General features: G+C 37.6%; 2 protein-coding genes across 4 annotated transcripts in view; one reads left to right on the top strand and one right to left on the bottom strand.

The window, feature by feature from the left end:
• Nucleotides 1-1,816: 1,816 nt before the first annotated feature.
• Nucleotides 1,817-15,644, bottom strand: LOC129282134 (GTP-binding protein SAR1b-like). 2 transcript variants are annotated; one of them, XR_010296548.1, is made up of 7 exons: nt 15,520-15,644; nt 11,344-11,435; nt 9,805-9,924; nt 9,019-9,188; nt 8,318-8,449; nt 4,808-7,495; nt 1,817-4,403 (listed from the first exon to the last, which is right to left on the bottom strand). XR_010296548.1 is itself a non-coding variant. In XM_064113586.1 (6 exons), the coding sequence occupies exons 2-6, from the start codon at nt 11,408-11,410 to the stop codon at nt 7,382-7,384; spliced, it is 603 nt and encodes a 200-aa protein (XP_063969656.1). In that variant the 5' UTR covers nt 11,411-11,435; nt 15,520-15,609; the 3' UTR covers nt 1,817-7,381. The 2 variants fall into 2 exon arrangements, 1 of the variants encoding a protein (XP_063969656.1); XM_064113586.1 differs by having other exon boundaries at nt 1,817-7,495; nt 15,520-15,609.
• Nucleotides 15,645-20,323: 4,679 nt separating this feature from the next.
• Nucleotides 20,324-25,355, top strand: part of LOC129281941 (protein transport protein Sec24A-like) — a 55,372-nt gene continuing 50,340 nt past the window's right edge. Inside the window, exon 1 of one of the 2 annotated variants that reach the window (XM_064112925.1) lies at nt 20,324-20,644. The gene's annotated coding sequence lies outside the window, so the exon portion shown is untranslated. The remainder of the gene's footprint in view (nt 20,645-25,355) is intronic. The other variant, XM_064112924.1, reaches the window with a different exon arrangement.

The following is a 25,355-nucleotide window of genomic DNA, read 5'->3' on the forward strand; positions in this document are numbered from 1 at the left end:
AACCTAATAGGTTGATTGTGCTATTTTTGTTATTTCAGATTCAATCAAACTTTTCTGAAGACTCAAAATGTTCTCACCTTGATCTCCCCCAAAGATTTAAGAGAGTAAACTCTTGCATTGATACTTTTGCATACTGATAAACAGGTTGTGCTTAATTAATTTGTCAAATGCAGACAATCTCTTAAAGGATCACCTTTGCACAATAGTGGGAGAGTAAGAAAACTTCCAATAGATATGAATACCATGACTTTGGAATGTGTTTTAGTGTTTCTTCAACCATTTTTTTGGTCATTGGGACCTTCTCTGCCTATTCATATTTTTTTCTAATAATAATACTATAGGATTTGTATAGCACACATATCCACCATGTTAGGTGCTCAAGGCACTCCTATTTTACCCAGGCTAAGCTATTCTACCTGCCAGTATCCCAGTGCTCACAGCTTTTTGAGGAATTACTTCCTACCAGGTACCCATTTACCTCACCTGGATTGAGTGAAGTACAATGTGGATAAATTTCTTGCTGAAGGAAAACATGCCATGACTGGGAATCGAATCAGCATCCCTCAGATTGAGGGACTATCTCCCTTTCTCTCTCCCTCTCATGTTCCATGTCTCTTTACTTTATTTTCTCTCCCTCTCTCTTGAGTCTTCACCTTCTTGTTTTGGTCTATTTTCACCGATTCCATTTTCAGAACAATTTTTTTCAGTATTACCTATTGGATTCAACACTCCCTTCCACACATCTAGTTTGGATGCAAAATCTCATGGAATTCACATTATGTATAATGCAGAGTCGGAATAAGACTAGATTCATAGGTTTATTTCCAATTGGTCTAATGCCAATTCGCCAATTGCCAACTCGTTTACTATCATTTAGTCTACCATCAGTTCATCCACTATCCAATTGCCATTTCATTTACCCACCAGTTCGTCTAATAACCAGTTGGTTCAATAGCCATTTGGTCCATATACCATTTGGTCTAATGGACTAAACGTTACCTGGGCGAAATAAATGAAAAGAAAATGGATATAAGACCAACTGGTTATGAGACGAAATGGTAATAGACGAACTGGTGATTAGATAAAGAGATGATTGGAAAAAATGGTTATTGGACCAAATGGTTAGATGAAATGTTAGACAGAATGGCATTAGACTAAATGAAGGTAGACCATGTGATGAGTAGGCGAGTTGGCAATGGACAAATTGGCAATTTACCGATTTATACATGTAATGTGACTCTCACGTTTGGATTCTTGCTCATCCCCAAAACTCCTCACTCCTGTATCACGGTCTATGCCCAGATACCCAATGCCTGTGATCTTGCTCCGAGTCACAAAATATCTAAAGCAAAGCTTGAGCTTGATATCTCTGCTCCCCTAGACTACAATTTTTTAAAGGGCCCGTATTCTGAAGTCGGGTTTAACTTTAACTTAGACCATGGTCTAACTCTGTGCTAAAATTATGGAAAGCCACATGGTTCAAAATTTTGTTTACAGTGAACGCTTCTCATGTTGACTGTGCTCTTTACAAATTCTTTAATGGTGAAGACAACTGTCATACTTATCCTTCCCAGGCAGTTAATGTTTTGGGAGTCAAATGAGCTGATACATTGAACCTCTACTGTTAGATTTATGTAACAATTGGCTTTCCATAGTTAAACCACATCTTAAAACCAGAGCTTAAATTAAACCTGACTTTAGAATACGGGCCAAAGTGTCAAATTTGAGTCTGTTCGCAGGCTGCCCCACAACTATGTTCTAGAATTTGCTACATCTCATCAAACCACAAAATGAGAATGACTTGAACCCATCGATGTAGTATTCATTATGAAATATTTGTTTATTGGTACATCGTTCAAATAGTTATCTGGGTGACAAAATGATTTTACAGATAAATTGCGACCATGACCCACTTTCAATAAGCCCATATCAAAATAGAAAATAAGATAAATAATACTTTTCACACAAAAAGAATAAAAAGGAGTGTTAAGGTTAACACAAAATCAGAAAATAAAATCAGGGGAGGAAAAAATTGTGTATAACTGCTCAAATAAACTTTCTTCGATTTGTGATGGGCAGTATTAGATTAAATTTTGTTTGTGATTGAGGTGTATGGTATTACTTTGGGGGAAAATAACTTGCCATAATTTAATGCTTTAATAATGAAAATGAAAATATAATATGATATATATCTAATCTAAATCTCTCTACTAAATCAAAATAAAAGAGCACTTCCGAGTGATATTACGTTGAACTACTTGACAGGGTCACTGGTCCCAAGTAATGCAGCATTCAAAAATAACAGGTAGGTCAAACTTAAATGCATAACTAAAAAAACTTGTGTTATGAAATTAACACACATGTCTATAGTACATGTATGCCTGCAATAATACACTTGTGTTTTGTGAAACTGAATCTTTGGCAGTTCACTGTTCGTAAAAATGCCTGAATGCACTACAGGTAAACCTCAAACAAGCTTCTTGTATGGAACCAGTAACCAAGGCAATGGTAATATCAATACTTCGGTACTCTCATAGGCATTACATGTTATCAGCGATACAAATGTTGTGGCAAGCTCCAACGCCAGGCTGCATATAATTGCTTTTGGATCAATTAAATACTTGGGCGGTTAAAGGTATAAATGTAATCTTCAGGTAGCTGTTTATCTCTTTGTTTACTCCATGATCAAACAAACTATGCAGAACACTTGATATGCCATCAATTTCAATATTTTCAGGCAATGCAGCTATTCTTCAGGGCACATTTCCTTACCACCACAACAGATATAAAGGAAAAATAATTAAAAGAACCCCAAAAGTAGCCAAGACCAATGAGAGAGGCATTGAGACCAATCGATAGAGCATACAATGCCATGGCCTTGAGGATCTTGGATTAATTTCAGCCCTATATTTTTCAGAATTCACATCAAAGGCTACATAAAATCTTGAGAATCCCAGTACAAAATGGCTAAAATATTTCTCCAAAAAAATCAATACCTGGAGACTCAAACCGACAAGGTTTCCAAAAGTTGTACCGATCTCTAGTCTAAACTATAATTGCGATTGCTATAGCTATTAGATGTCTATATAAAATCAAAAGTTATAACAGAAAATATTGAGTTCAAATTTTTAGTTTTCTCTTCTAGCTCATACCAAATCAAGCTCCCTTGTGCCGCCCTGTACTTTAAACATAATTAAAATCTAGACCCTGTATCATAAAACTTGCTATCAATGACAAGTTGTTATAAGCTACTGAAATAATGGCATTTGATTGGTTAAAAGCAACTTTGTCATACAAGTTTTATGAAAACAGGACCATGGTAATCAGTAGCCAGTAGGAAAAAATATCAATTGTGCCTTTCTATCAGTCTTTGGCAATCCATGTACAAAAAGTTAAAATTAATTGTAAATATCAATTTTATCTCTTTTATGTCACAGGCCCTTGAGTCATGGCATTCTGGGCCTCATTGCACATTACTAATATTATGGTTTCATTGCCAATCAATGGTAACTACTATGGCAATAGTGCTCCATAACCAATCAAAACCAAGCATTCAATGGAAGTTACCATTCAATACAAAGGTTACCAGCATAGTAAATTTTATGCAATGAGGCCCTGGAGGTATTTTTTGATCGAACAGAAAGATTAAATTCGCTAACCAGAAGTTTGTATCATACACAAAAAAAAATCAAAATCAAAACGCAAAACCTTGAGAAAAGGTACCAAAAGCAAAATAAGGGGGGGAGGGTCTGAAAATTATTTTCACATATCAAAACTAGAAATCTACCATTTAAGCGCCATTCCAAATTACTAGACTGAAGGCAGCCAAAATGAATGGTAACTGCTGCTGAGAAATAAAACCTGTTGCACATACGGTATACGACAGTGCAATGAGAGTGTGTGTGTGTGTATTTGAGTTTTGTCAGACGTGTATCAATCAGATATGATTATTTACGTCTGGGACCGACCTTTAACGTCACCATCCGAAAGACGTGACCAGGGCTCGAACCTCGAACCTCTGCATCAATTTGTAACTTCCCCACAGCTTGGATTACAGGCGCACGCCACAACGCCCAGAGTGCAAAAAGTAAAGCATACACTTGCATATCTATGGTATCTTGAAAAGGGATATTTTTGTCTTCTTCGTTTAATTTATTCACCGCATCAATATTCGTGAATGGGATATTTCATATTCGATTTTTATTTGAATTATTCATGATAGACATGTGACATATATGAGAAGTATTAACAAAGGACCAGTCTCCTAAAATAATAGTGTATAGTATCATGGCAAATATAGTAACTCTTCTTTTTTACACAATATACCCATGGGATTGTGGCACTCACAATGCCATATTAAGATTAGATAAATACATAAATTAGTTTATGATTAGGATTTAAAGCTGCAATTCATGTTAGATTTCATCAGAAATTCAGAATAGAGAGTAAACCAAATCAGGAGGGTGTTTCACAAAGATTTAAGTATGACTTAAGAAGAGTCACACTTAACTACGGACCGTACATGAAATGAAATGCATAATTTTACTGATCAATACACAGCAGTGCGTCCTCTTGGCATGATCTGACCAGTGCGATCATGCCTTTTATAATGCACGCCAATTAGGCATTTAAGTGCGACTCTAAGTCATACTTAAATCTTTGTGAAACACCCTCAGCATTGTTCCTGATACAAGGTTAAAAACCTGGGATAGATTAATGACAAAAATCAATTTGAACAATCTGTAGAGCAGAGAACAACCAATCCTCTCAAATTAATTCTATTATCTTACCAAGGACTTCTAAATACTTATACTGTTTCTCTAGCAATAGACAGAGTAATGCACATAACCTGCAAATCCAAATATTACACCATCGCTTTCGTAGACTAAAATGCTTCATGGGGAAATAAACGTACACTAAGTCCTCACTTCAAAGAGAGTTGCAAGTGATTTAAATTGTTCAAAGTTCTGTTCATTTGTTAAATCTGCAGCAGTTGAGATCAATTTCAAAAGTTGTGATTTTAATCATTTACAACTAATGGAAGGGCCGCTGGTACAAATCTTAATTTGTCAGTATATAGTACAAAACTTCTTTTAAATATCATTTCATTAAATAAAAATGCCAACAGATACTTTCACCATTTTGACTCCCCTCCAATTTGGTCAAAGCATGCCATCTACAAAGAAAAGTGTCAAGTGTTATTTTGTGGAAGAAATTAAGCACTATAAGTAAATTTGGCATTTACGAGTACATGTACATGCATAATTATTATTAATAATGCAAATAAACAACATTGTGTAGAATAAATTTAGGCATATATAAATATATGTATATTTACATATATGACTTTATATAATTGCAGATGATGAATTAACAGTCCTGGCTTGAAAATGAAATATGCAAGCTTAAATTAATATGAGTTTGTACATAAAAAAATATCAATAATACATACATAAGAAAACAGAACAAACTGTAAATTTGATGTCACGCTCCCCATCACATCCATTTTTCACATCTTTCCCAAAATTATGGCAGGTTTGGTAAACAAGGATGTACCAATATTTGTCAATCACAAAAATAATGGCAAATCTAGATATTCAGTATTACGGGGAATGTGGAGTTCAAGTATATAAAGTAATAGATCAGCAAGCGTAGAATAGAGCAGTTACAGAGAGTCATCAATGCCAGACCAACTTCCTATTAAATACCACATTCATACTAGGCATCCTTCTTGGGTCAACTACGAAGCTGTTCCAAAGCTGGGCCTGGTTCATAAAACTTGTTTTCCATAGCAAGTTACAAGCTACTGTTGTCAGGTACTAAAAATCATGGCATATGACAGGCTGATATTGAGAACAATTCTTTTAACAGAAATCTAATCATTATCAAAACAACAAGTTTTATGACCAAGGCAATGGATGCAAGATGGAATGTTTGCAAGACAACACTGCATCTCATCCAACCTGCATTAACCTAATGCACTTTCAGCCGTGCTTCTGCCAGATTCACCCACTCTGAATACATTTGAATTCAGCAGGTCATCATGCTCATGTGCGTTTGTATCATACCGGGGTGGTGTTTCACAAAGTTATACACAATTTCACACAACTTTAGGCACCACTTAAAACAATAAGTCATTGTTCATTGGTTAATTTGTGCATAACTATGAGTAGCTTGATGAAACAGGACCCAATATATAATGAAATATTTATTTGATACATTGAGGCCCTTATTTCACACATTGTTTATCATGGAGGGACTCTTTTCAAGAATGAGTGCACAGATGAGAAAGAAAGATATGGGCTTCGTAAGACAAAGGTTTGCGATCAATCGCTAAATGAACTGACCAATCAAGATCAATGTTACAGGCGCATTTGGTTTAAAATACTGACCAGGGACCAATCAGTGTGGTTCTTTCATATTTGCAATCCATTGCAACCTTTGTGTTATGGAGCACAGAATAGGTTAAATGCAGGTTCAAAGTGCAATGGGCAACCCTTATTAATCTTTGACATATGTGAAAACCAGTATGAATGCAATATTATAAATCACAAATAGATGAGGAATCTGTTTGTTTAGTGCCGAGAGAGCAGTGGGACATGATACAAATGATAATTCAACATAAATCAAATCATTAAGCGCAGAAAAAACTTGTCTGTTTGGGATCAATCTGGAACATATAATAGACAAATGCATTACATATATCAAAAGAATCGCAAGGATCTATTCATACTTTCACCCATTTTAAAATCATCATTGCCTTTGATTAAGTTAATATTTATCCATTTCAGGGGAAAGTATCAGGTCCAATATGATATAATTTCTTACAGCTTATCATGCTGGGGATCATGAGTTGAAAATTTCATGGATTTACCACTTTTCTACTAGTCTGTGGACCACCGTCAAAAAGCCTATTGTATTGTAAGCTCCTCAAGTTGATTTGTGCAGGAAATAGCAAGAAAAATTTAACATGAAATTTTCAACTGTTCTTACATTTCTCTTCGTAAACAATTGTTAATATACTGCTTTGAGATTAGAAAAAAAATTCAGTGGATGAAAAATCGCAGTGATAATGCTCCTTTGATGATCACAGATTGATCAACCGCACAGCTGTTCTGTTTCAAGCTCATTTCGAAGTATGTGCACGGTAGATTGATTACATGCAGCCTGATCTAGATGTATCGTGCCCTCGCTGGGGGGAAGCATGACAGGTTACTGCCTCTGCTGCAATAACCACACGTTCTCCAACGACTCCTGTCGCGTTCCACGATGATGAAACGCATCAACAACAAGAAATGCACAAGATGATCCGATTGTTTCGATTTCTTTCCACTTGTCTTATTTATTGTGTCCTATCATCTTTCAAAGTGAGGATGTTCTTTTAGAGGTACTGACTTAGCCAGACGAAGCCCTCTCCGTATCCTTGTTTCTTGAGAACACTACACATAAAGAGCTCCAAAGGACGGCCTGGTAAATCCTTCTGAGGAACTTTGCCCTGCAGAAAACAAAACGTAACAAAACAAAATGAATTTCAAATAACTTTTGAAAATTATAGCCATTTGGTTGGTACACATGCATGCATGCATCCTGCTAGACTTGAACACTTCAATCTTCCCCTTGTTTTGTAAAGCTAGGTATGTTCCTGAAGAAATATTCAAGCATAAATATGGTTTCTAGATCTCTTCCAGCATATTCAAAGTTGTTTTCTACATAATTTGGGGCTTGGTTTGATAAGCAGCAATAAACATGCATCACAAGTGGAAATTGTTAGCAACACTGGCCTTAGAAATAAATCACTCTGAAAAACGTGGGAGTACCAAATAAGACCTGCCATTCCAAGACCAACAACAAGTCACTAAAATGAATTGTTAGCTTAATACTGAGCTTAAAAAAACACCTACTGAGGTTTAAAATGGAATGCTATAACTTATAAAATTTGATCAACAATATCCTTACTTGATTGAATAAAAAAGAAAGTAGTCAGTGAGAGCTTCAAAAAATAAGGAGAATTTTGGGGTTCACGCAACCATGAGAGGTGCACATTGTGCAATCTTAGACACTTCCAGACAGTTCAGAAAAAATACTGTCAAAGAAATTCTTACACCTAATCTTTAATCTAACAGGACAAATTTAAATTTTGACAGTATAAAGAGAAAGAATTACTCTTTAAGACTATATAATATTCTTATTCTTTACATATTTGAGACCAAAATACTACTCTGGTTTTTTAGAGACCTTCCCTGGTGACTTATTGTTGGTTTTGGGGTGGCAGGTCACAAGTGTGTGAGTGAGCGATGATTCATATATCGGTACATACCTTTCCTGTTGTCTGTCCGGTAAGACCCATCTGATATCTTAATTCCTCTTCGCTAGCTGCTCCTGGCACGTCGATCTTGTTACCCAGTACAAGGATGGGGGCATTGGCAATCATTTCATCTGTCATTAAACTCTGTTCAAATTCAAACATCAGAGGATTATGGTCAAAATTTAAGATTTTGGTTCAAGGGCGATTCCATAAATTACATGTACATCTCACCCCTTATATGCAGGCCATCCCGAAAATGATTCATCTCTGCTTTATGCTTAATGTCATAAGGTTAAATGCTCTCAAATTATTATGGCATGAGTATTTCATGAGGTGAATTAAAAACAAAGAGACAAATGGGGCCATATATACAAAAGTTTGATTGATGATATTGCCCTGAAGAATAATGTCAAACGAGTTTTACGTCAAAGGTTTGAAGTTTCGACTTCACTATCAGACTTTTAGGAGCCGCAACTGTCATCTATTGAAGTATTGTCATGTCAAAGATGGTCATGAAACCAACTGTACCCATTTAACTTCATTTAACTGAAGCTACATATTTGTATTTCATCTTTGTATTCTTTGAAGTGTTTAAAGATAACTAAGTTGCTCTTTTCTTTCATGAAATTACATTTGAAATAAATACACAGTAAACCTCAACCTGTATTTGGAATGATTCTGAACTAAAACATGTCACAGGACAGGGTACTTACATCTAATTCTGCCTTTGCTTCAGCAAACCTTTCCCTCTCCGCAGCGTCTACCAGGAACACAATACCTTCAACTGCAGGAAGGTACTTTTTCCAGACTTTTCTAACTTGTAAATGACCCCCGAGGTCAAAGGTTGTGAATGTGACACCATCGATCCTTAGTTCTTCCGATGCTGTAAATAAGAAATCAAAAAATTGCTCGATGAATTTAAGGTAAGGCAATTATCCCTGTTAATCCTACAGGCTTAATTTTTACTTCAGATTTAACCCCCCCCCCCCCCCGAAGTGTCGACAGACCCAAATTTTAATGTTTTGCCTACTTTATTTTGTTTACTGGCAAATGGCAAGATAGAGTAACATCCATGACAAGGGAAGGAAAAAAAATGATCAACCCATTTTTATAACCTCTATTAGTATAAACAAACTTTTTTTAGGCCTACCAAACATATTACAAAGAACAAAGTATGACTCATTAGTATAGAAGTTATTCTCTTCCCTGAGTCACGAGTGTGGCACTCTCATCATATGTCTAGATCACAAAGAAGGATGCTGTTCTCATGCTAATTTCAAATTTGGGGCTTTAAGCATGCCTAATAAGAGCACCAAAATTCTTTTAACTTCATTTTTTTTTCTTAAATATCATTGCATATTAACAGACTATGTAAAAAATCTGGGTTTCCGGAAACCCTGTCCCTTCCCCTTACTCTTCCTACCACCATTAATCCATGGTGGACATACAAATAACATAGAATAAGTAAACAAAATAGTCTACAGTATATGTATACTCACTAGGATGTAACGTTGGTACATGACAGGCCATTCTGTCATCTTTTAAGACTGCAAGTAACGTCGTCTTGCCTGCGTTGTCTAAGCCAAGAAATACTAATCTGCCTGTTTTGCCCCATAGCCCTGAAGAAAAAAAAACAGAATTAAGATTAGAAGATGATATCCAAAGATCTACATAGTGACGGTCTGACGGACAAGGTTCCTTTTATGCTGATTTACAATTGACTCATATTAACTGGGACTGACTCACTATTTCACTAAAAGGCAAATTCAACATCTAGATAATGTAGACCAATTAAATTTCATAAAATTGAATACTAGTAACATCTCACTTAAAATTGATGTTATCTGTGAGTGAATAATCCCCTCTGTATTTAACAGGAGACAGGAGTTGAGATCAATTTAAAATCAATGTTGTTGTTGATTAGTATTAATTGCCACTTCCCATAAGGAGGATTCAATGATTAAAATGGTGTATATAAAATCAAATGCAAAATTTAATACATGTATTTTTACCCAAACTAGAATTGTTTTAGTTGTGTAAATAAAAGCATACACGTAGAAATGATGATCACTGGGGTTAATATATGTAGCTATTGTCTCAATTTGGCAGCAGTGTTCTATGCATAATTGTAAATACAAATATTGACCTTGACTTAGAGTACATGGGATACCGTAGTCGTAGTGTACTAAAACTACTAACCTTTACCTTAGATATCAATTGATTTAGTCAATTTGACTTAGCAGATTATTATGAGCAGATTTGGCAAAGGACCAATGATTGTATTTCAGAATATGCTTGAGATAGACTCTGCCAGTACATAGAGTAATGGGTGATATTTGAACATTGTTATGATGACTATTCAGCCAAGTAGAATATATACATAGTAATGGTTCCCTCCGTTCATTTCTTGTTTCTTTTCATTGATAATATTACTGCAACAAATTGTAGTTTTGTTTAATTTATATTCAACATTTGTTACGAAATTTCATTGATTTGTCTGTATTATCGATTATATTGAATATGTATTGTTACTTTGATTATATTTTGAAAATATTGTTGAACGGAAATAAAATCTAAATCTAAATCTAAATCTTTTACAATGGCAATTGTAACAAGGGACAAACTTCATAAAGATATACATGTACACTCATGGGAGCTTTACAAGGCTACCACAGAAACTTTAATTTTTTTCAAATACAGTTACCACAGTAGTTAGTTTGCACATGAGATCATCTTTATAGATCCCTGTCATTACAGTTCCTCCTTCACAGTATACAAATTAGAACTGCTCTTCTATGAACTGAAGTAAATTCTTGAATAAAAGTTTGATTTTTTTTTGTTCCAAATTGTATGTATCTTTCAAATGCAGTTCTATTCTCTGTAAGGTGCCGTTCATATATATGCCCATAAAAAGTAACATTGAAGCATTTAATAACACATTCCATGGTACATGAACATCAAGCAATTCCTATAGAAAACAAATAATAGCAGCAAACATAGATTCATTTCTTTAAAAGTAACATTAAGAAATGACTCACCTAAACCTTTCAGCATAGATGTGAAAGTGTCTACAAAATAATTCCATCCACTCCATATAAAACTCATCTTTTTGTGAATGTGTTTCTAAAATCTGAAGGGGAAGAAAAAGAGAATAGAGAAAGTTCATATAAGTTTAACTTTTTTTTTTCTTTAATGGGGTATGTCCATCCAAGTCAAGACTTCAATAACATGAATCACAGCAGTCAACAGTGAATATCTTATAAAATCTTTCAAAAGTAAACATGGACTTTGGTTCCTATTACAGAAAAGGCAAAGTCATTGTCAAGACTCTTAAACAATAATATTAGTGTAGGTCCATAATAACAATGCACCTCAGAATGTTTCTAAACAGATGGCGCTATACCTTTCATTATTATTATTCTTCGGTCAAATATTGTCCATAACAAACGCACCCACCTTCATGACACTAATTTCGACTTTATTCTCGATTCAAAGCAGCGAAGTACCCTGGCTAAGTTCAAAGAGAAACCAAGCATACTCGGTAATATTTTGTCACAGCTGAGCGAGAGTTGAGCGAGCTAAGAGCTAAAGCTAGCTTGCGTTGTATTGTGGCTATATAGTGCGACTTAAGCTGGCGCTATTCATTTTAACCCCTCCCGGCCGCGAAAGTCCCGTTTCGTGCCAGCTTATTTTTTCTTTCTCGTTTGCTTTTCATAAGATACCATGTACACCACGCAACGAGAGAGACGGCACGAAGCCGTAAAAACAATTGGAAAAAATGCCAATTTCTTTGTGTCTTGAACCTTCCTGTAATCCTGTATCCAAAATTCATGCTAAGACATCGAATGCTAGACAAATTCTGAAAGTGATTGTGAGGTTGTGATGCAAGAAATGTGAATGTTTCTTCCTCCTACGCCGGGAAAGACACATCATAATTTGATCGTCATTTTACCTCCGACGAAAATTCTGCTAGGATCGAAAGCTTAGGCCCCTTTTGACTTTCTAACATCATAATTTGATAAGATGTACTGCTGGTACCGTATCGTAGTTTGCAATGTAAGAACAGCAGTGCTGTGTGTGTGTACACTGTGACTGTGAGTGTGTAAGTGGCCAATATTGTCGGGACTTTTCTTTCTTGCTAACATTTAGATGAATTGATCAAGAACAGCAGATTTCCGCATACCGGTAATATCTTTGGATACCTTGAAATCTTTTAACTGAGTTTTTTTTTAGTCCAAAGTTGGGGGTGCGGTTAATACACGGGTGCGGTTTATAGTCCGTTACTTACGGTATACACTTTTGAAATGGCTGCCAAATAAAAAAATATATCACTTTGGGGGGAAAGACTTATATATATATATGGAAAGCCAATAAAGTCAACTCTCAAATGACACCAAAAAGTTGGAAAACTATTCATGCTTGAGCGAGCACTGCCCACTGAAACAAATGGTATGAAAATTAGGCTGGGCCGGAATTAGCCTTCCAATTTCTTTCAGGTTTTTTAGTTTGGAACTTGCAAAGTTGAGGGTTTTGTGATGAATTAATGATCAATTGTGATCAGTTTGTTGTTTGAGAAAATTTCATGCATTATTAAATTGAAATTGAATGCATGAGTGATCATGAATTGCAATTTTTAGTGCAGCATTTTGACTTTATCATGTGGATCGCAGCAATGTGTTCATGAGAGTCAGGAGAATAGGGGGAAGATAGGACCTAAGTAGGTGAAGTACGTTGATGGGATAAAGGTTAACAGAACATTTAGCAACCCCTCCCTCCATCTCTTACCCCCCCCCCCCCCCCCCCATTTCTCTGAGTCCTCCTGAGAGAAGCTCGGCTAGGCTGGGCAGGAATTAGCCTTACAGTTTATGAGTGGTTAGTCCTTTGGAACTTGCAAAGCTAAGGGTGTTATGCTAAATTAATGAGTGAGATAAGTTTTGGTTTCTTAGGCAAAATTCATGAGTTACTAAATTGAAATTTAATGCATGAGTAAACTGGAATTGTAATTTTAGTGTAGCATATTCATCTTATGGACTTCAGCAGTGTGTTCATGAGAGTCAGAGTAATGTGATGGTACCTCAGTGTTACAAGCAAGAGGGCGAGATATGACTTGGTTAAAAGGGCACACCTCTTCTTTTTGTCCTTTTACAAATTAAAAGTTATATGTACCCACCCCCTCCACCTCCATTTCCCAGGCACCCCCTCTCTCTGTCTCACTTCCTGGATGGTAGCCTATTCAAACTTAACTGCCAAGTGACCGGTGGCTGATGATGGTCATTTTTTTTCATTGATTGATACCAAGAAATTGACTGATTATGGTGATTTATGAAAAAAATTATTGAAAAAAAATGAATGTTTGATTGATCACATTACACATTGAATGGGTTGATTTATTGATAAATTGTTGATTGAATGATTGATAGGAAACAGTTGATGCCCCAATTCAGAATTTATCATTAAATCAACATTCTGCTCTGGACTTCACAAGTACATGACAATAGCAATCAATCTCTCAAAGGGAGGGGAGGGGGGAGGGCTAAATCTTATGTTGACCCTTTATTCCATCAACCTACTTCTTCCACTTAAGTCCTATCTCATCCCCTATTCTCCCGACTCCCATGAACGCATTGATGAGATCCACATGATAAAGTTGAAATGCTGCCAATAACATGTAATTTGTGTTCACTCATGCATTAAAGTTCAATTAAATAATTTATGAAATTTGCATAAACAACCAAAACTGGTCACGGTTGATCATTAATTTATCACAACGCCCTTAACTTTGCAAGTTCAAAAGGATTTGCCTCTCAAAAAATGACATAAATTGGAAGGCTAATTCTGGCCCAGCCTAATTTTCATACCCTTTGTTTCAGTGGACAGTCCTCGCTCAAGCATGAATAGATTTCCAACTTTTGGGTGTCATTTGAAAGTTGACTTTATTGGCTTCCATATATGTAAGTATTTTCCCCCAAAGTGATATATTTTTTATTTGGCAGCAATTTCAAAAGTGTATAGTTTTTTTGGGACGCACTGTATAGGACAAGTCAAAGACCAGTAAGACAAGAAATATCCATCAGTCTTTCAGAGTTCTTTGAGGGGTCTTTCTGAGCCATTCCACAGAGATGACAAATTTCAGTGATCTTGGAGACTGCTGTAAGACCTTGCCAATTTATGGTCTTTGAAAAGTCCTTCAAAGGTCTCCCCTCTGTGGAATGGGGGCCTTAGGCCCCCATTCCACAGAGAAAGGAAAGTAGAATTCTCTGGGGCGAAAATTTGTTTTTTTCGCGGTACACGCACATGAATGGGACGCAATCCCTGGCTCCATGGAGAGTAAGCACATGTAAGTGAATGATTTTTACTCTCTAGGAGCCTCCTGGCTATTCTGACCACAGTGAGACAAAATGTTGCATGGAAAAAATTATGCTTTTTTGGTGTTTCTTTTGTTCTTTTGCAAAGCAAGTCTCCAATATGGGAGATTGTCTCCCATGTTGGATAGAGTCTCCCATATTGGCCGTGCACTGCTAGTACAAGTGAAGTGTAGAGGGTCGCGCGTGCTGCAACGCCACTTCTGGCCGCTGGCGTCCACAACACACGACTTTCATGGCATGATTTTTCTGTGCACGGTGGCATGTCATGAACCCTTTAGTGATATTAAGGCTTTTTAATTTTAGTAGAAATGCCGTTTCGTTTTTTTTTTTTGCCTAATGTTAGCCGGGCCTACTCCCTAGTAATGCAAGTCCTAGCCTAAATTAGGCTGGCTAGGCAAAAAGACAGACGCGAGGGAAAACTGTAATCAGTCATGTCAGTGTAACTGTAACTACAGTGTTGATCAGGAAATCCGTAATTCCCCAGAACCGACATGACCGATGGCTATTTTTGTTTAAAACTATGTATGTGGGTCTGTGTTAACAATTTGCAGTGAGTAGGTCCTAACTGTCTCCATCGATATTGCCTAACCCGGCCCATTTGACAGGCATTCATCGTTTAAAAAAAATAAACATCGCAGCGGGCCGCGGCGCCGGGCAATGCAATCTGAATGATGAATCATGACATGATCGCCGTGTCTTGTGTGGATGTTGTGTTCCGGTCTTACGAGTACGACGTAGTTTTTTAAAGACTATATTGCTTTAATGTTAAGAAGAATCATGCATTTTATCACTTCTTACACCACCACTTTCATAAACAGCATAAACACAAAATAAATTGATCATATTTACTTCTAAGAGAAAAATTGCGTCACTCAACGACTTCTCGGTCCGCTACGTACACAATCCAATGACAGGAACATCAATATGGTTGACTATGGTGCTGACGTCATCCCTTGAACAGCTGATTATGATACAACGTTTTCTATTGGTCAATCAGGATAACAAAAAAACTACTGAACCTCATTCAATTGAATTGAATCAAGTGTATTTTCTGCTTCATCAATTGATTCCCTTTTACTGTTTTCATTACTATCTCCTTAGATTGCCCTTCTTGAATTTAGAAATTAGGTGAAATAATAATACAGAACATGATAGTTTTCTGGACAGTGGAATGATTCCGAGTGATATACAATCAAAGTCGGTGATTCTAGCAGAAGAAAACTGTCCAATCAGAGCGCGACTTATCTGTTCACGGCATTCATTGGCAAAAAGTTCACTGAACCATCGTATTTGGTGTCACTCCTATCAAAGTTACCGTCCCCATTTTGTCAGTAAAATGAGTGACTGTAAGAGGTTGGATTTAAACCGCAGTAAGCTCCGATGACCAGCCCGATTATTAACTATGCAATCAGCTAGTGATTTCAAGAGATTTTTTGGTCCATCTAAGGGAGAGACGAGACTTCACTCTCCCATCAGCTAGCTGCAGCACAAAATTTGAAAAACGAGGAATCCGGCAGCCAATGATTGAGCTTAATGACAGAAATGAAAGACAAAAATTATATTTCAGAAAAGACACAGTGATGATTCGAGGTGGATTATATTACCCTTTCTCTGTGTATTTTTTTTGGGGGGATGGCCCGGGGTTCTGTTCAGGATTTAAAACCAAAATATCCCGAAATGAGGTCGGATTTGACCATTATTTTCTGCGTCATATCGGACTTTATTCCGGGGTCACTTCTTTTATTTTTTTAACCTGAATGAAGTGACCCTATGCATAGGCGGCGGAGCAGAAGATTATATTTTGAATTGGGGGCCGACGCAACAATAGACCCCCCCCCCCCCCCCTTGAGCAAATGATGGATAAGCCTCTGCTCCGCCGCCATTAATCTCTCCCCAAAACGGACTGTCCATCTGACCCTAGATTATTAACATATTATGAAACGACGCTTCATTGACTTCATTTCAACCTCCCCGCCCCCCCCCCCAAAAAAAAAGAGAGGGGCAGCCGTATAGGCCTACAGAATACAAAGGGGGGAGTAGGACAGAGAGTCCCTTGGGACCTGTACTGTAATGAGCTAAAACTTTTGAAAAGGCCAGAGTGGCAAATGTGGAACAAAATTTGCTAGCGAGCGAAGCTAGCAAGCAATTTTTTTTTATCTTTTTGTACAGAAGAATTTGGCATACACTCTTCAGAAAATGATATTATATTTCACCCTTTCCCCCTTTTCTTTTCTTTCTTTTCCCCTTCTTATATTTTGGTTGGTTGTGAAAATTTTGGGGGCATATTGCCCATCAGCTCCCCCCTCCCCCCATCTAGTGAGTGGTGAGTGAGTGGCAGTATAGACTCCATTTTTTTGTTTATATCAGATTTGTTTGTTAGTGGGGGAGACTTTTGCAATTTTCATAGTCTACAGTTTTCGTTTTTATTTCTTTTATTGTAATTTTCATTTGCGGGGGAATGGCGAAAATTAATTAGTTTCTCGATAAATGGCAAATGTCTTTGCCGTTCTACTGTTGACGAAAGATTGGCACCGTGGTTACACCCCTCCCATCTCTTCTGTGATTGATAAAGTTGGGTAGATCACGTGGCCCTGGGAACGATCTTGACAGGGGGTGCTGGTTTAAATTTGACAACCGAAAAAGGAGGGGAGGGGGGGGGGGGGTCACGACAAAATGAAGGTCATGTTGGTCACGAGAAATTTGACACGCAAAAAAAAGGTTTCGCCTCAAAATTAAGGTGATTGTGGTCCAGGGAAAAGTTTGACAACCCAAAAAATATTTTGAATAAAAAATGAAGGTGATTTTGCTTATAAATTTATTTCTGTAGCTTGTTTGTGGTCTATATTATGGTTGTTCCACTTTGTATATGTTTGTCATTTTGCCTCCGACGAAGATTCTGCTAGGATCGAAAGCTTAGGCCCCTTTTTGACTTTCAAATTTATTTCTCCTATGACCTACCAGATTTCCAGGGGGTGCTGCCTATATGGTGACTAACATACGCAGCACCCCCGGTAAATCTTGGGGATGCTGAACCAGCACGAATGGTCATATTTGGAAGCAGGGGTGCTGCATGGGGATGCTGCTGAGGCACCCCCAGAGATTTGCAGTCTTCTTTGGAAGCAACACCGGGGAAGCAACACGGCTTGGATGAATGGCAGTACAGTTCTTCGTCGTTGGCGAGCTGAAGGTGACGAGGGATGATTTAGCTGGAGAGTGCTGCGTGTGTTCCCATAGGCAGCATCCCCTTGAAATCTGATAGGAATGCTAAATAGCGAAAATTAACCAAAAGGACCTTAATTTTATAGTGGAAAGCTTTTTTTTTGGGGGGGGGCGTGTCAAATTTAAGCCAGCAACCCCTGTTAAAAAAATCGTTCCCATGCAGGGCCCTGCCAGCACCCCGCTTCACATTTAGCGAGGGAGCCTTGATGGGGGAGCCTTCACGCTTAGTTGGCGGCCATTTGAGCTAAATGAAAGAATGACTCAAGACTTGTTTTTCCCTTTTGAGGAGGGGGAGGGGTTCAAGTGGTGAAGTTTAACCGCAAAACAAAAACGAGCAATATGTCAAACGTGATCACATGCGTCGACTCTTATGATCGCCGGGGGGGGGGGCCACTTACATTGACGAGTGGATACCATGCGCGACCAAAAAAACACGTAAAAAGGATGTCTTTTTCAAGATAGGGCACGTTACGCACGTAACGTGATAAGGGTGTCAAAAACACAAAAATAATGAAAAAAGGGTATCTATTTCGCTAGGAAAGCTACGTGTTTAGGGTCAACTTTGCGGGGATGATAAAACAAAATTAAAATGTTTTATAAAGGATGTCCTTTTTGCCCCAACACTACGTGTTTAGAGTCCGATTTGCGCGATGGGAGAAGCTGGGGCCGTACTAAACCAAATAGTGTGTAAATTGTCAAGGTAAAACCGACGACCGACGGACCGTTTTAACAATAAAATATGGCTCTACTTGTTTAGGGGTTCATTTCAGGGAATACTTTCCAAGAGTTTCGTTTTGTTTCCAATACTTGTTAAGGGTAGGGTTTCAGACGCCAATACTTGTTAAGGGGTGCATTTTCAGAATATGGAAAATACGTGTTTAGGGTGCTTTTCGAGACCCCTTGGTCGCGCATGGTATCCACTCGTCAATGGAAGTGGCCCCCCGGGTATGATCGTCACCAAGCAGCTTTAAAGGGGGATTAAGGACTCTTCCATGGCCGTTTATATGCAAAAAAAATCGGGGGGGGGGGGCTGGATGCGTAAATTTTTTTGAAGAAAATTGAAATCAAGTGAGCGAAGCGACCGAGATTATCATTACGGCACTTTTACATTTTGTAATGGGAAATTAAAAAAGAATCATGCACACTTGGAGAATTTTGTAAAAAAATCAGTTAAAAAATAAGTCTAAAAATTGTATGAGTGATGAACAAAATAGGGAAAATCAATGCAGAAGAAAGGATACCTTTTGAGAATGATAAGCTATAAATGAATAAATGATATCGTATGAAAACTTCCACTCTAACAGAAGGGAGGTGGATATCTAAAACTTTGGGGTGACCTTACTTTCATAGTAAATAGTCCCTATCATACTGGCGAATTAAACAGTGGTGCAGTGGGGGGAGGGGGGGAAGAAATGAGTGGGCACAACATGGCGTGTCAGTGTAGCGAAATTTATCAAACCTACCGAGAAAGCAAAGCGATTGAGCAACAATCTTTACTTCTTTAAAATAAAAATTTTATGCTACATTTTGACATAAAGAAACATAATTTCTCATCCCTTTTCCGTTCCCACTCCGTCTTTTTTTTAAATTGTTGTGGTACTTTTTTGTGGGGGTGGACTCCTAGGTGGCCAGTTCGCCTAGCCCCCCCCCCCCTACGGCAGTAGAATTACATTGGGATTGGGATTGAGTATTCTCACAAGTATGAATTTCATTTTAATCACAAGATGGTGCTAGACCACCTTTCTCAGAGTAGTAAATACGTTTACTACTCTGACTTTTCTGACTTTTAATATCAAGGAGCTCAGATAGTGTAGTAATATGGCTTGCATCAATGAGTAAATTTGCCAACTTGTACCCCGACAGCAGAACATTATTATTATTTATTAATATACATGTACGACCTATTTAAGTGAAAAGAGATTTTTGCATAGTTTTTCAAAATAATTATAGGTATATTCATATTTAAAAACATGTAGTTGTCAGTCCTTTGGTAAAATACTAGTAGGTATAATGGTAATACATAGGCCTACAAGTTCATTTTTGCTGCAATCATTCCTCATGAAGAAAAAAAAAAGAGTACATTGCGATGCAATTACTTATGTAATAAAAGTGTGAAGTAAAATTTACTTGATGGTTTCAGATTGAAAGTGAAAACATTCCGTCACTTTTAGGTATAGGCAAATGTAAATAGGACATACGATTTGATGACATTTTTAAAATTTATGATTCCGCTCTCAATCAACCAAGCTTTTTAAGCAGTTCTATAAATACACGTGGATAAATAGATCTACAAAACCATTTTATCTCAAACTGCGATGTAATTTTTTTTTTCATCTCAAAAGAGCTTTTTTTAAAAGCACATCCAAAGAGTGTTCTATTTTTTTTGGTCCGTAGTGTTTGATAGGCACGGGCACCCCCGGGATTGTCCTGCCACGTTGAAAATCATCACCTTGAAAGCGCATGTCCGTTACCCTTTTAACTCTCTGGGGCAACTATATCCGGTTCAAGCAATACAGTACACCACCCCACCGCCCGGCTAGTTCTCTGCATGTACACGTACGACCCACGGGGAACTCTCGGGTAGGTTAAATCCACGTTTCCGTAGAATACACTTTGCTGCAGCAGACTGCTGACCCGACATCGCAAGAAGTGATTGTGATTTATTTGAACGTGGTGTAAAACAGATCTGTTTATAGTAACAGTCGACTATTCAAACCTGGGTCTCTATTTATATCGAAAGTCAGATGTGTAGGTGGTAAGTAAATTTATTTTTTTATGTTTTTTAAGGTTTAATTTAAGAAAATTTTAGCAAGATCAATTTCGTCATTGTTGGTCGTGCATATTTTGCCAGAATTTGTGAGTGATTGTCAATTGCCAGGACCGACCAGGTCCGGTCGAGTCTGACTGTGTCTGTCATGCCTGTGAGTGTGGGGACTTTGATTGCTCGAGATGATATCAGGTTGAAAAATGAGAGGCTTGGACTTGGTGATTAGACTGGAAGAATTAGACTTTGTCTTTTAGTTCTATGGCAAGTTCCCCCAAGTCTGCGCAGCTCAGTCCCCCTTGTCTGCGCACACGCGTATTTATGCGATTCTAGTAAAAGAAGATACGCAATGAACACAGACTTTACACATGCAATACATAGACGTTAGACAGGTATTCATAAAAAAATCTGACTCAAAATGGTGGAAAAATAATGAAATTTGGGCATTTCATGTGACGGCCTCAAAATGCAGCCTTTCTCATCAAAATCCCCGAATCGTGTGCAAAGTGAATGAGTGCGCAGACATGGGGTAGGCTACCATTTTTTTTTTCAATCTGAAAATGACTGCCCGAGGTTTTTTCAAGAAAATCCTATATTTTCTTTCATTTTTCAATGAGAAATTTGGTACACTTACTCATGATAATATAAGGAACCTTATTAACTGAAATATTTTGTGAAATAAGAAGAAATTCATGTGAAATCTTAACTCAAATTGTTAGGTGCGCAGACTTGGGGCCCACCATCATACTTCTATACCCAGTGGCAGTTGTGTGTCCGGACGATCAATTTTAGAAAGTCATTTGGAAAAATTTAATACAAGCGAAGTTTCATCATTTTTTACTACAAAATGTTAGGAAATATTATACTTTATAGAGAACAAAATAGTCAAATAGTTTGTTTACAAACGATAAAAACTATGCCAATTTTAATATTTGAACAAATTATCTTTCACAAATTTCTGGCAAACAGTAAAGATCATCAAGTATCAACAAAGAAGAAAATATCACTACGAAAATCCCGCCATGTTTTCCGAACACCCCTTGATTTCGCCGCCCGATGTAGAAGGGGTTTTAAAGCTACGCACTCGATTTATCATGCAGAAAAATAGTATTTCCTGTGCCTCAATTTCTTCGATTATTTTGAAAACCGGTGTTCGACAGCTTTTATTCGATCTAACATTGATTGATGCATCAAATTTTGAAGGCGCGGCGGGGAAAATCAAGTCAATTCTTTTTTGCTCCGGCAGTCGCGTCGATGCGCTATGCACGCATTGCAGGCACTGACGGTATGCGCTGGCTGGGTGAGGGTTGCACAAGCAGATGACAGAGCAAAGTTCGTTTGTATTTTTCCATGATCACAAAACACAAAAAAAGCCGGGGACCAATGCAGAATTCTTCCCAAAATATCATCAACAATGATATTTGCAGATGACAACATATAAGTTTAAAATGAAACAATATCAAAGACATGAATCACGCAGAGTCGATCCGAACGATTTTCGGTCAACTAGCATTCGCGGTCCAGACTCGCACACAGCAGCCCCGTACACTCACTCTCTCGAGACGACAGGCATGCTTGATGCCAGCGCCAGCAAACAAGTGCAACCAGCGGGAGCACTGTAACTTGCCTGAGATTGTGTAGTTGGATCCAAAATGAGCTCCAAAGTGATGGGAATAAATACGTAATTTTCTCTGGATGGTCATTTGAATTGGTATTCAGTGCTGATATAACGATTGTGAGGAAAGATTGTGGAATATGAGTTATGACGATGTTCTAGAATTAATCCTGATATGATAATCCACTTTTTTATATTTTAGACACAAGACGTGAGCATGCGATCGAAATAAATATGAATGTCTCGGATTGAGCTCTAAATTTATATAAATTATTATTGGATGTTAAATAATTACGATTTAATATGATTTTATGGCCATACTAAATATTGACGATGTCAGCAAAGTACCGTATGTCATGTTCATACTGGCATTATTTTTATTCCACTCTGGCCTAGACGTCTCCGGAGCTAGCGTTCGTTGACGTAGGACATATTTTCCATTCATGAAATCAGAGCCCAAAGTTGGGCACAAACTAGCTTCAAATTGATAGAAAAAAATATCAAACGCAATTTTCTCAGTTTTGTCATGTAAAATGTTATTATATGGTGATATTACGATCTTGAAAAGAATTTCTGCATGTTGACAATGTTCGAGAATCAATCCTGACGTGATAATTTTTTTAAACAAGTGCACTCACTGAGTCTCTCTCAAGTCGATCGTCATGTGATGTCCGTAATTGAAAATTGAAACGAAATACAAACGTTTCACATCAAGCTCTAAATTCATATTAATGATTATCATATGCAAATTATTAAATATTACGATTAAATAATGTTCTATGGTCATGATATTAATATTGTTCATGATAGCAAAGGTTTATTTTACGTTGATCGCATCAATTTTCCAGCTATTTTCTGGTGTGATTAAAGCACAGTACTGCGCATGCGCTGCACGATCGATGACTTCCATTCATTAATTCATCGTGCATAAATTATCTCGGCACGAGCAGACGAGTAAGACTCGAACTATGATCGAAATAAACTTCAAATTAATGGTGAATAGGCATCATAATTACACAATCGGTTTAATTTTTGGGGGAATACAAATCAAGTAAGTAGTAGTTAAGTTGGACATTACTCTTTATTTTGATAATTGATTGTGTGAACCAAACAAATTGGCCGGCCGACGATTTTTTTTTTTTTTTTTTGATGCACCGATTTTTGCAAAATCTGCTCCGGCGCTCGATGACATCGATCGAACACCGATTTTAAAATCGATTCGACTCAGGCTTAATGTTCATATTATTATAGGATAATATGAAATTAAGGCGAATATAACTCCAAAATTCCAAACAGTTGTGGGTTTTCTCTGCATTTAGAGATTTACTGCAGCCTCTGTAGAAGAAATTGAAAAGGAATCGTTCGTCACTCTGCAGTCACAATTCCACACACAGAGAGCGCATTTGCCATTAAAAACTGCATGCGCGATGAGTGGTGCATAGCTTTAGGACCTCCAACCATATAGGCAGGCTCCACTACGTTACATTTCACTACCGCTACCCTCCGCTCCACCTATCCGAACCATCGGGGAACATCAATTATCTCTCAAAAACCAGTGACAAAGTGTCACTTTATGGTACAAAAGGCAACATATCATGACAAAAAAATACATAATGCTTACTCTACAGTGACTAAACTTTTCATCGGACACAGACTCACTCCTTGCCCTTTCTTGTAAACGTCTCAAAATCGGTAATTTGAAGCCGGTCCTCAGTTCATCACACGTATTAAATTCTCTGCCGAATAAAAAATGGCGTATGCGTATTGCGCTTGGTTGTGGTTGCGGGTCAGGCGCATGAATATTCATGAGTATTCCAAAAGATCGAGATCTCATAAATGAATATGCAAATGACGAAACTTTTGACTTTTTGTATTTTTCTAAAGCCTTCCCACAGACTGCACATTCCTTATCCGCCATGATTTCCGAGATTGGGTGAACTGAATTAATAAAGGGAGTTGAAATATTGCACAATCCCTAAACTTTTAAGTTTGTTGACTTCATTTAGGCGAGGCGTCAAAAGCCCAAATGCGTTCCAACGCGTGCATAGCCATTGTTCCTTAATGAGAGTGTGCAAAGGAGTTCCAAGAGATTAGTACGAAGTACCGTTATATTCTACATTAAAGCTAATTTGCATAATCCGTACACGCTGGGGAACGGGGCAATTATTATCTCGATCGCTATTGGCTAATCCGCCGGAGCGTCGCACGAGAATACACTGAATAGTGCAAGTTCACATACACACACACACACACAGCGCGCGAGCGTACACTTCACATAAAATGAGGTCAGTGTTCGGCGTGCACGTCGGATCAACATTTGCAGCGAAGCTTTGCAGCGAATGCAGCGCGTGAGGTGCGGGCGGATCTACGAGAGGGGGAATAGGGGTTGCTTGGGGCAAGCTTCCTGTACAAAGTACCAATTTAAAAAAAAAAAAATCCCGTGTTTACGAGAGTCGCGCAAGCAAAACGGTGGCGGATCAGGACATGCTTTTAAATTGTTTTGAGGGGCGAACGAGTGAAAATATATTTTGTATACCTTTCGTTATGAACTCCCGTTCTCCATGACGAAATATAATTGACGAAAGGAAAGTAAAACAGAATAGAAGTCACAAACATCTCAGAATAGTGAGCGATCTATCACGACATGTTTTAAAATTGTTTTTAGGTGTCAACAAGTTAAAATATATTTGATATACCTTTCGTTGTGATCCCTTGTTCTCCGTTAAGAAATATTAAATACGTCTTTTCTCGACGATGTTGGAAACGTAAATAAAACAAAATAGAAGTCACAAATATCTCAGATGGGTGCGCGATCTATCACAACATCATGTTTTAAAGTTGTTTTTAGGGGTCAACAAGTTAAAATAGATTTGATACACCTTTCGTTATGATCCCCTGTTCTCCGTAAAGAAATATTAAAGATGCATTTTCTCGACAAAGTTGGAAACGTAGATAAAACAAAATAGAAGTTGGTAGCATCTCATATTTATTGGTGATACATATTTTTCGAGGGGTCAACAAGTTAAAATATATTTGATATACCTTTCGTTTTGATCCCTTGTTGTCCGTTAAGAATCAAATTTTGCC

This window comes from Lytechinus pictus, chromosome 18 (assembly GCF_037042905.1).
Source record: "Lytechinus pictus isolate F3 Inbred chromosome 18, Lp3.0, whole genome shotgun sequence".
Lineage (NCBI taxonomy): Eukaryota > Metazoa > Echinodermata > Echinoidea > Temnopleuroida > Toxopneustidae > Lytechinus > Lytechinus pictus.

What these genes read in the sequence shown, in the direction of transcription:
- LOC129282134 (XM_064113586.1), bottom strand. Translation starts at nt 11,410, where the DNA reads ATGAGTTTTATATGGAGTGGATGGAATTATTTTGTAGACACTTTCACA. An exon ending in TGTACCAACGTTACATCCTA is followed by an intron (nt 9,189 to 9,804) that starts GTGAGTATACAT and finishes TCTTATTTACAG; the next exon opens with CATCGGAAGAACTAAGGATC. An exon ending in AAGCAAAGGCAGAATTAGAT is followed by an intron (nt 8,450 to 9,018) that starts GTAAGTACCCTG and finishes GAATTTGAACAG; the next exon opens with AGTTTAATGACAGATGAAAT.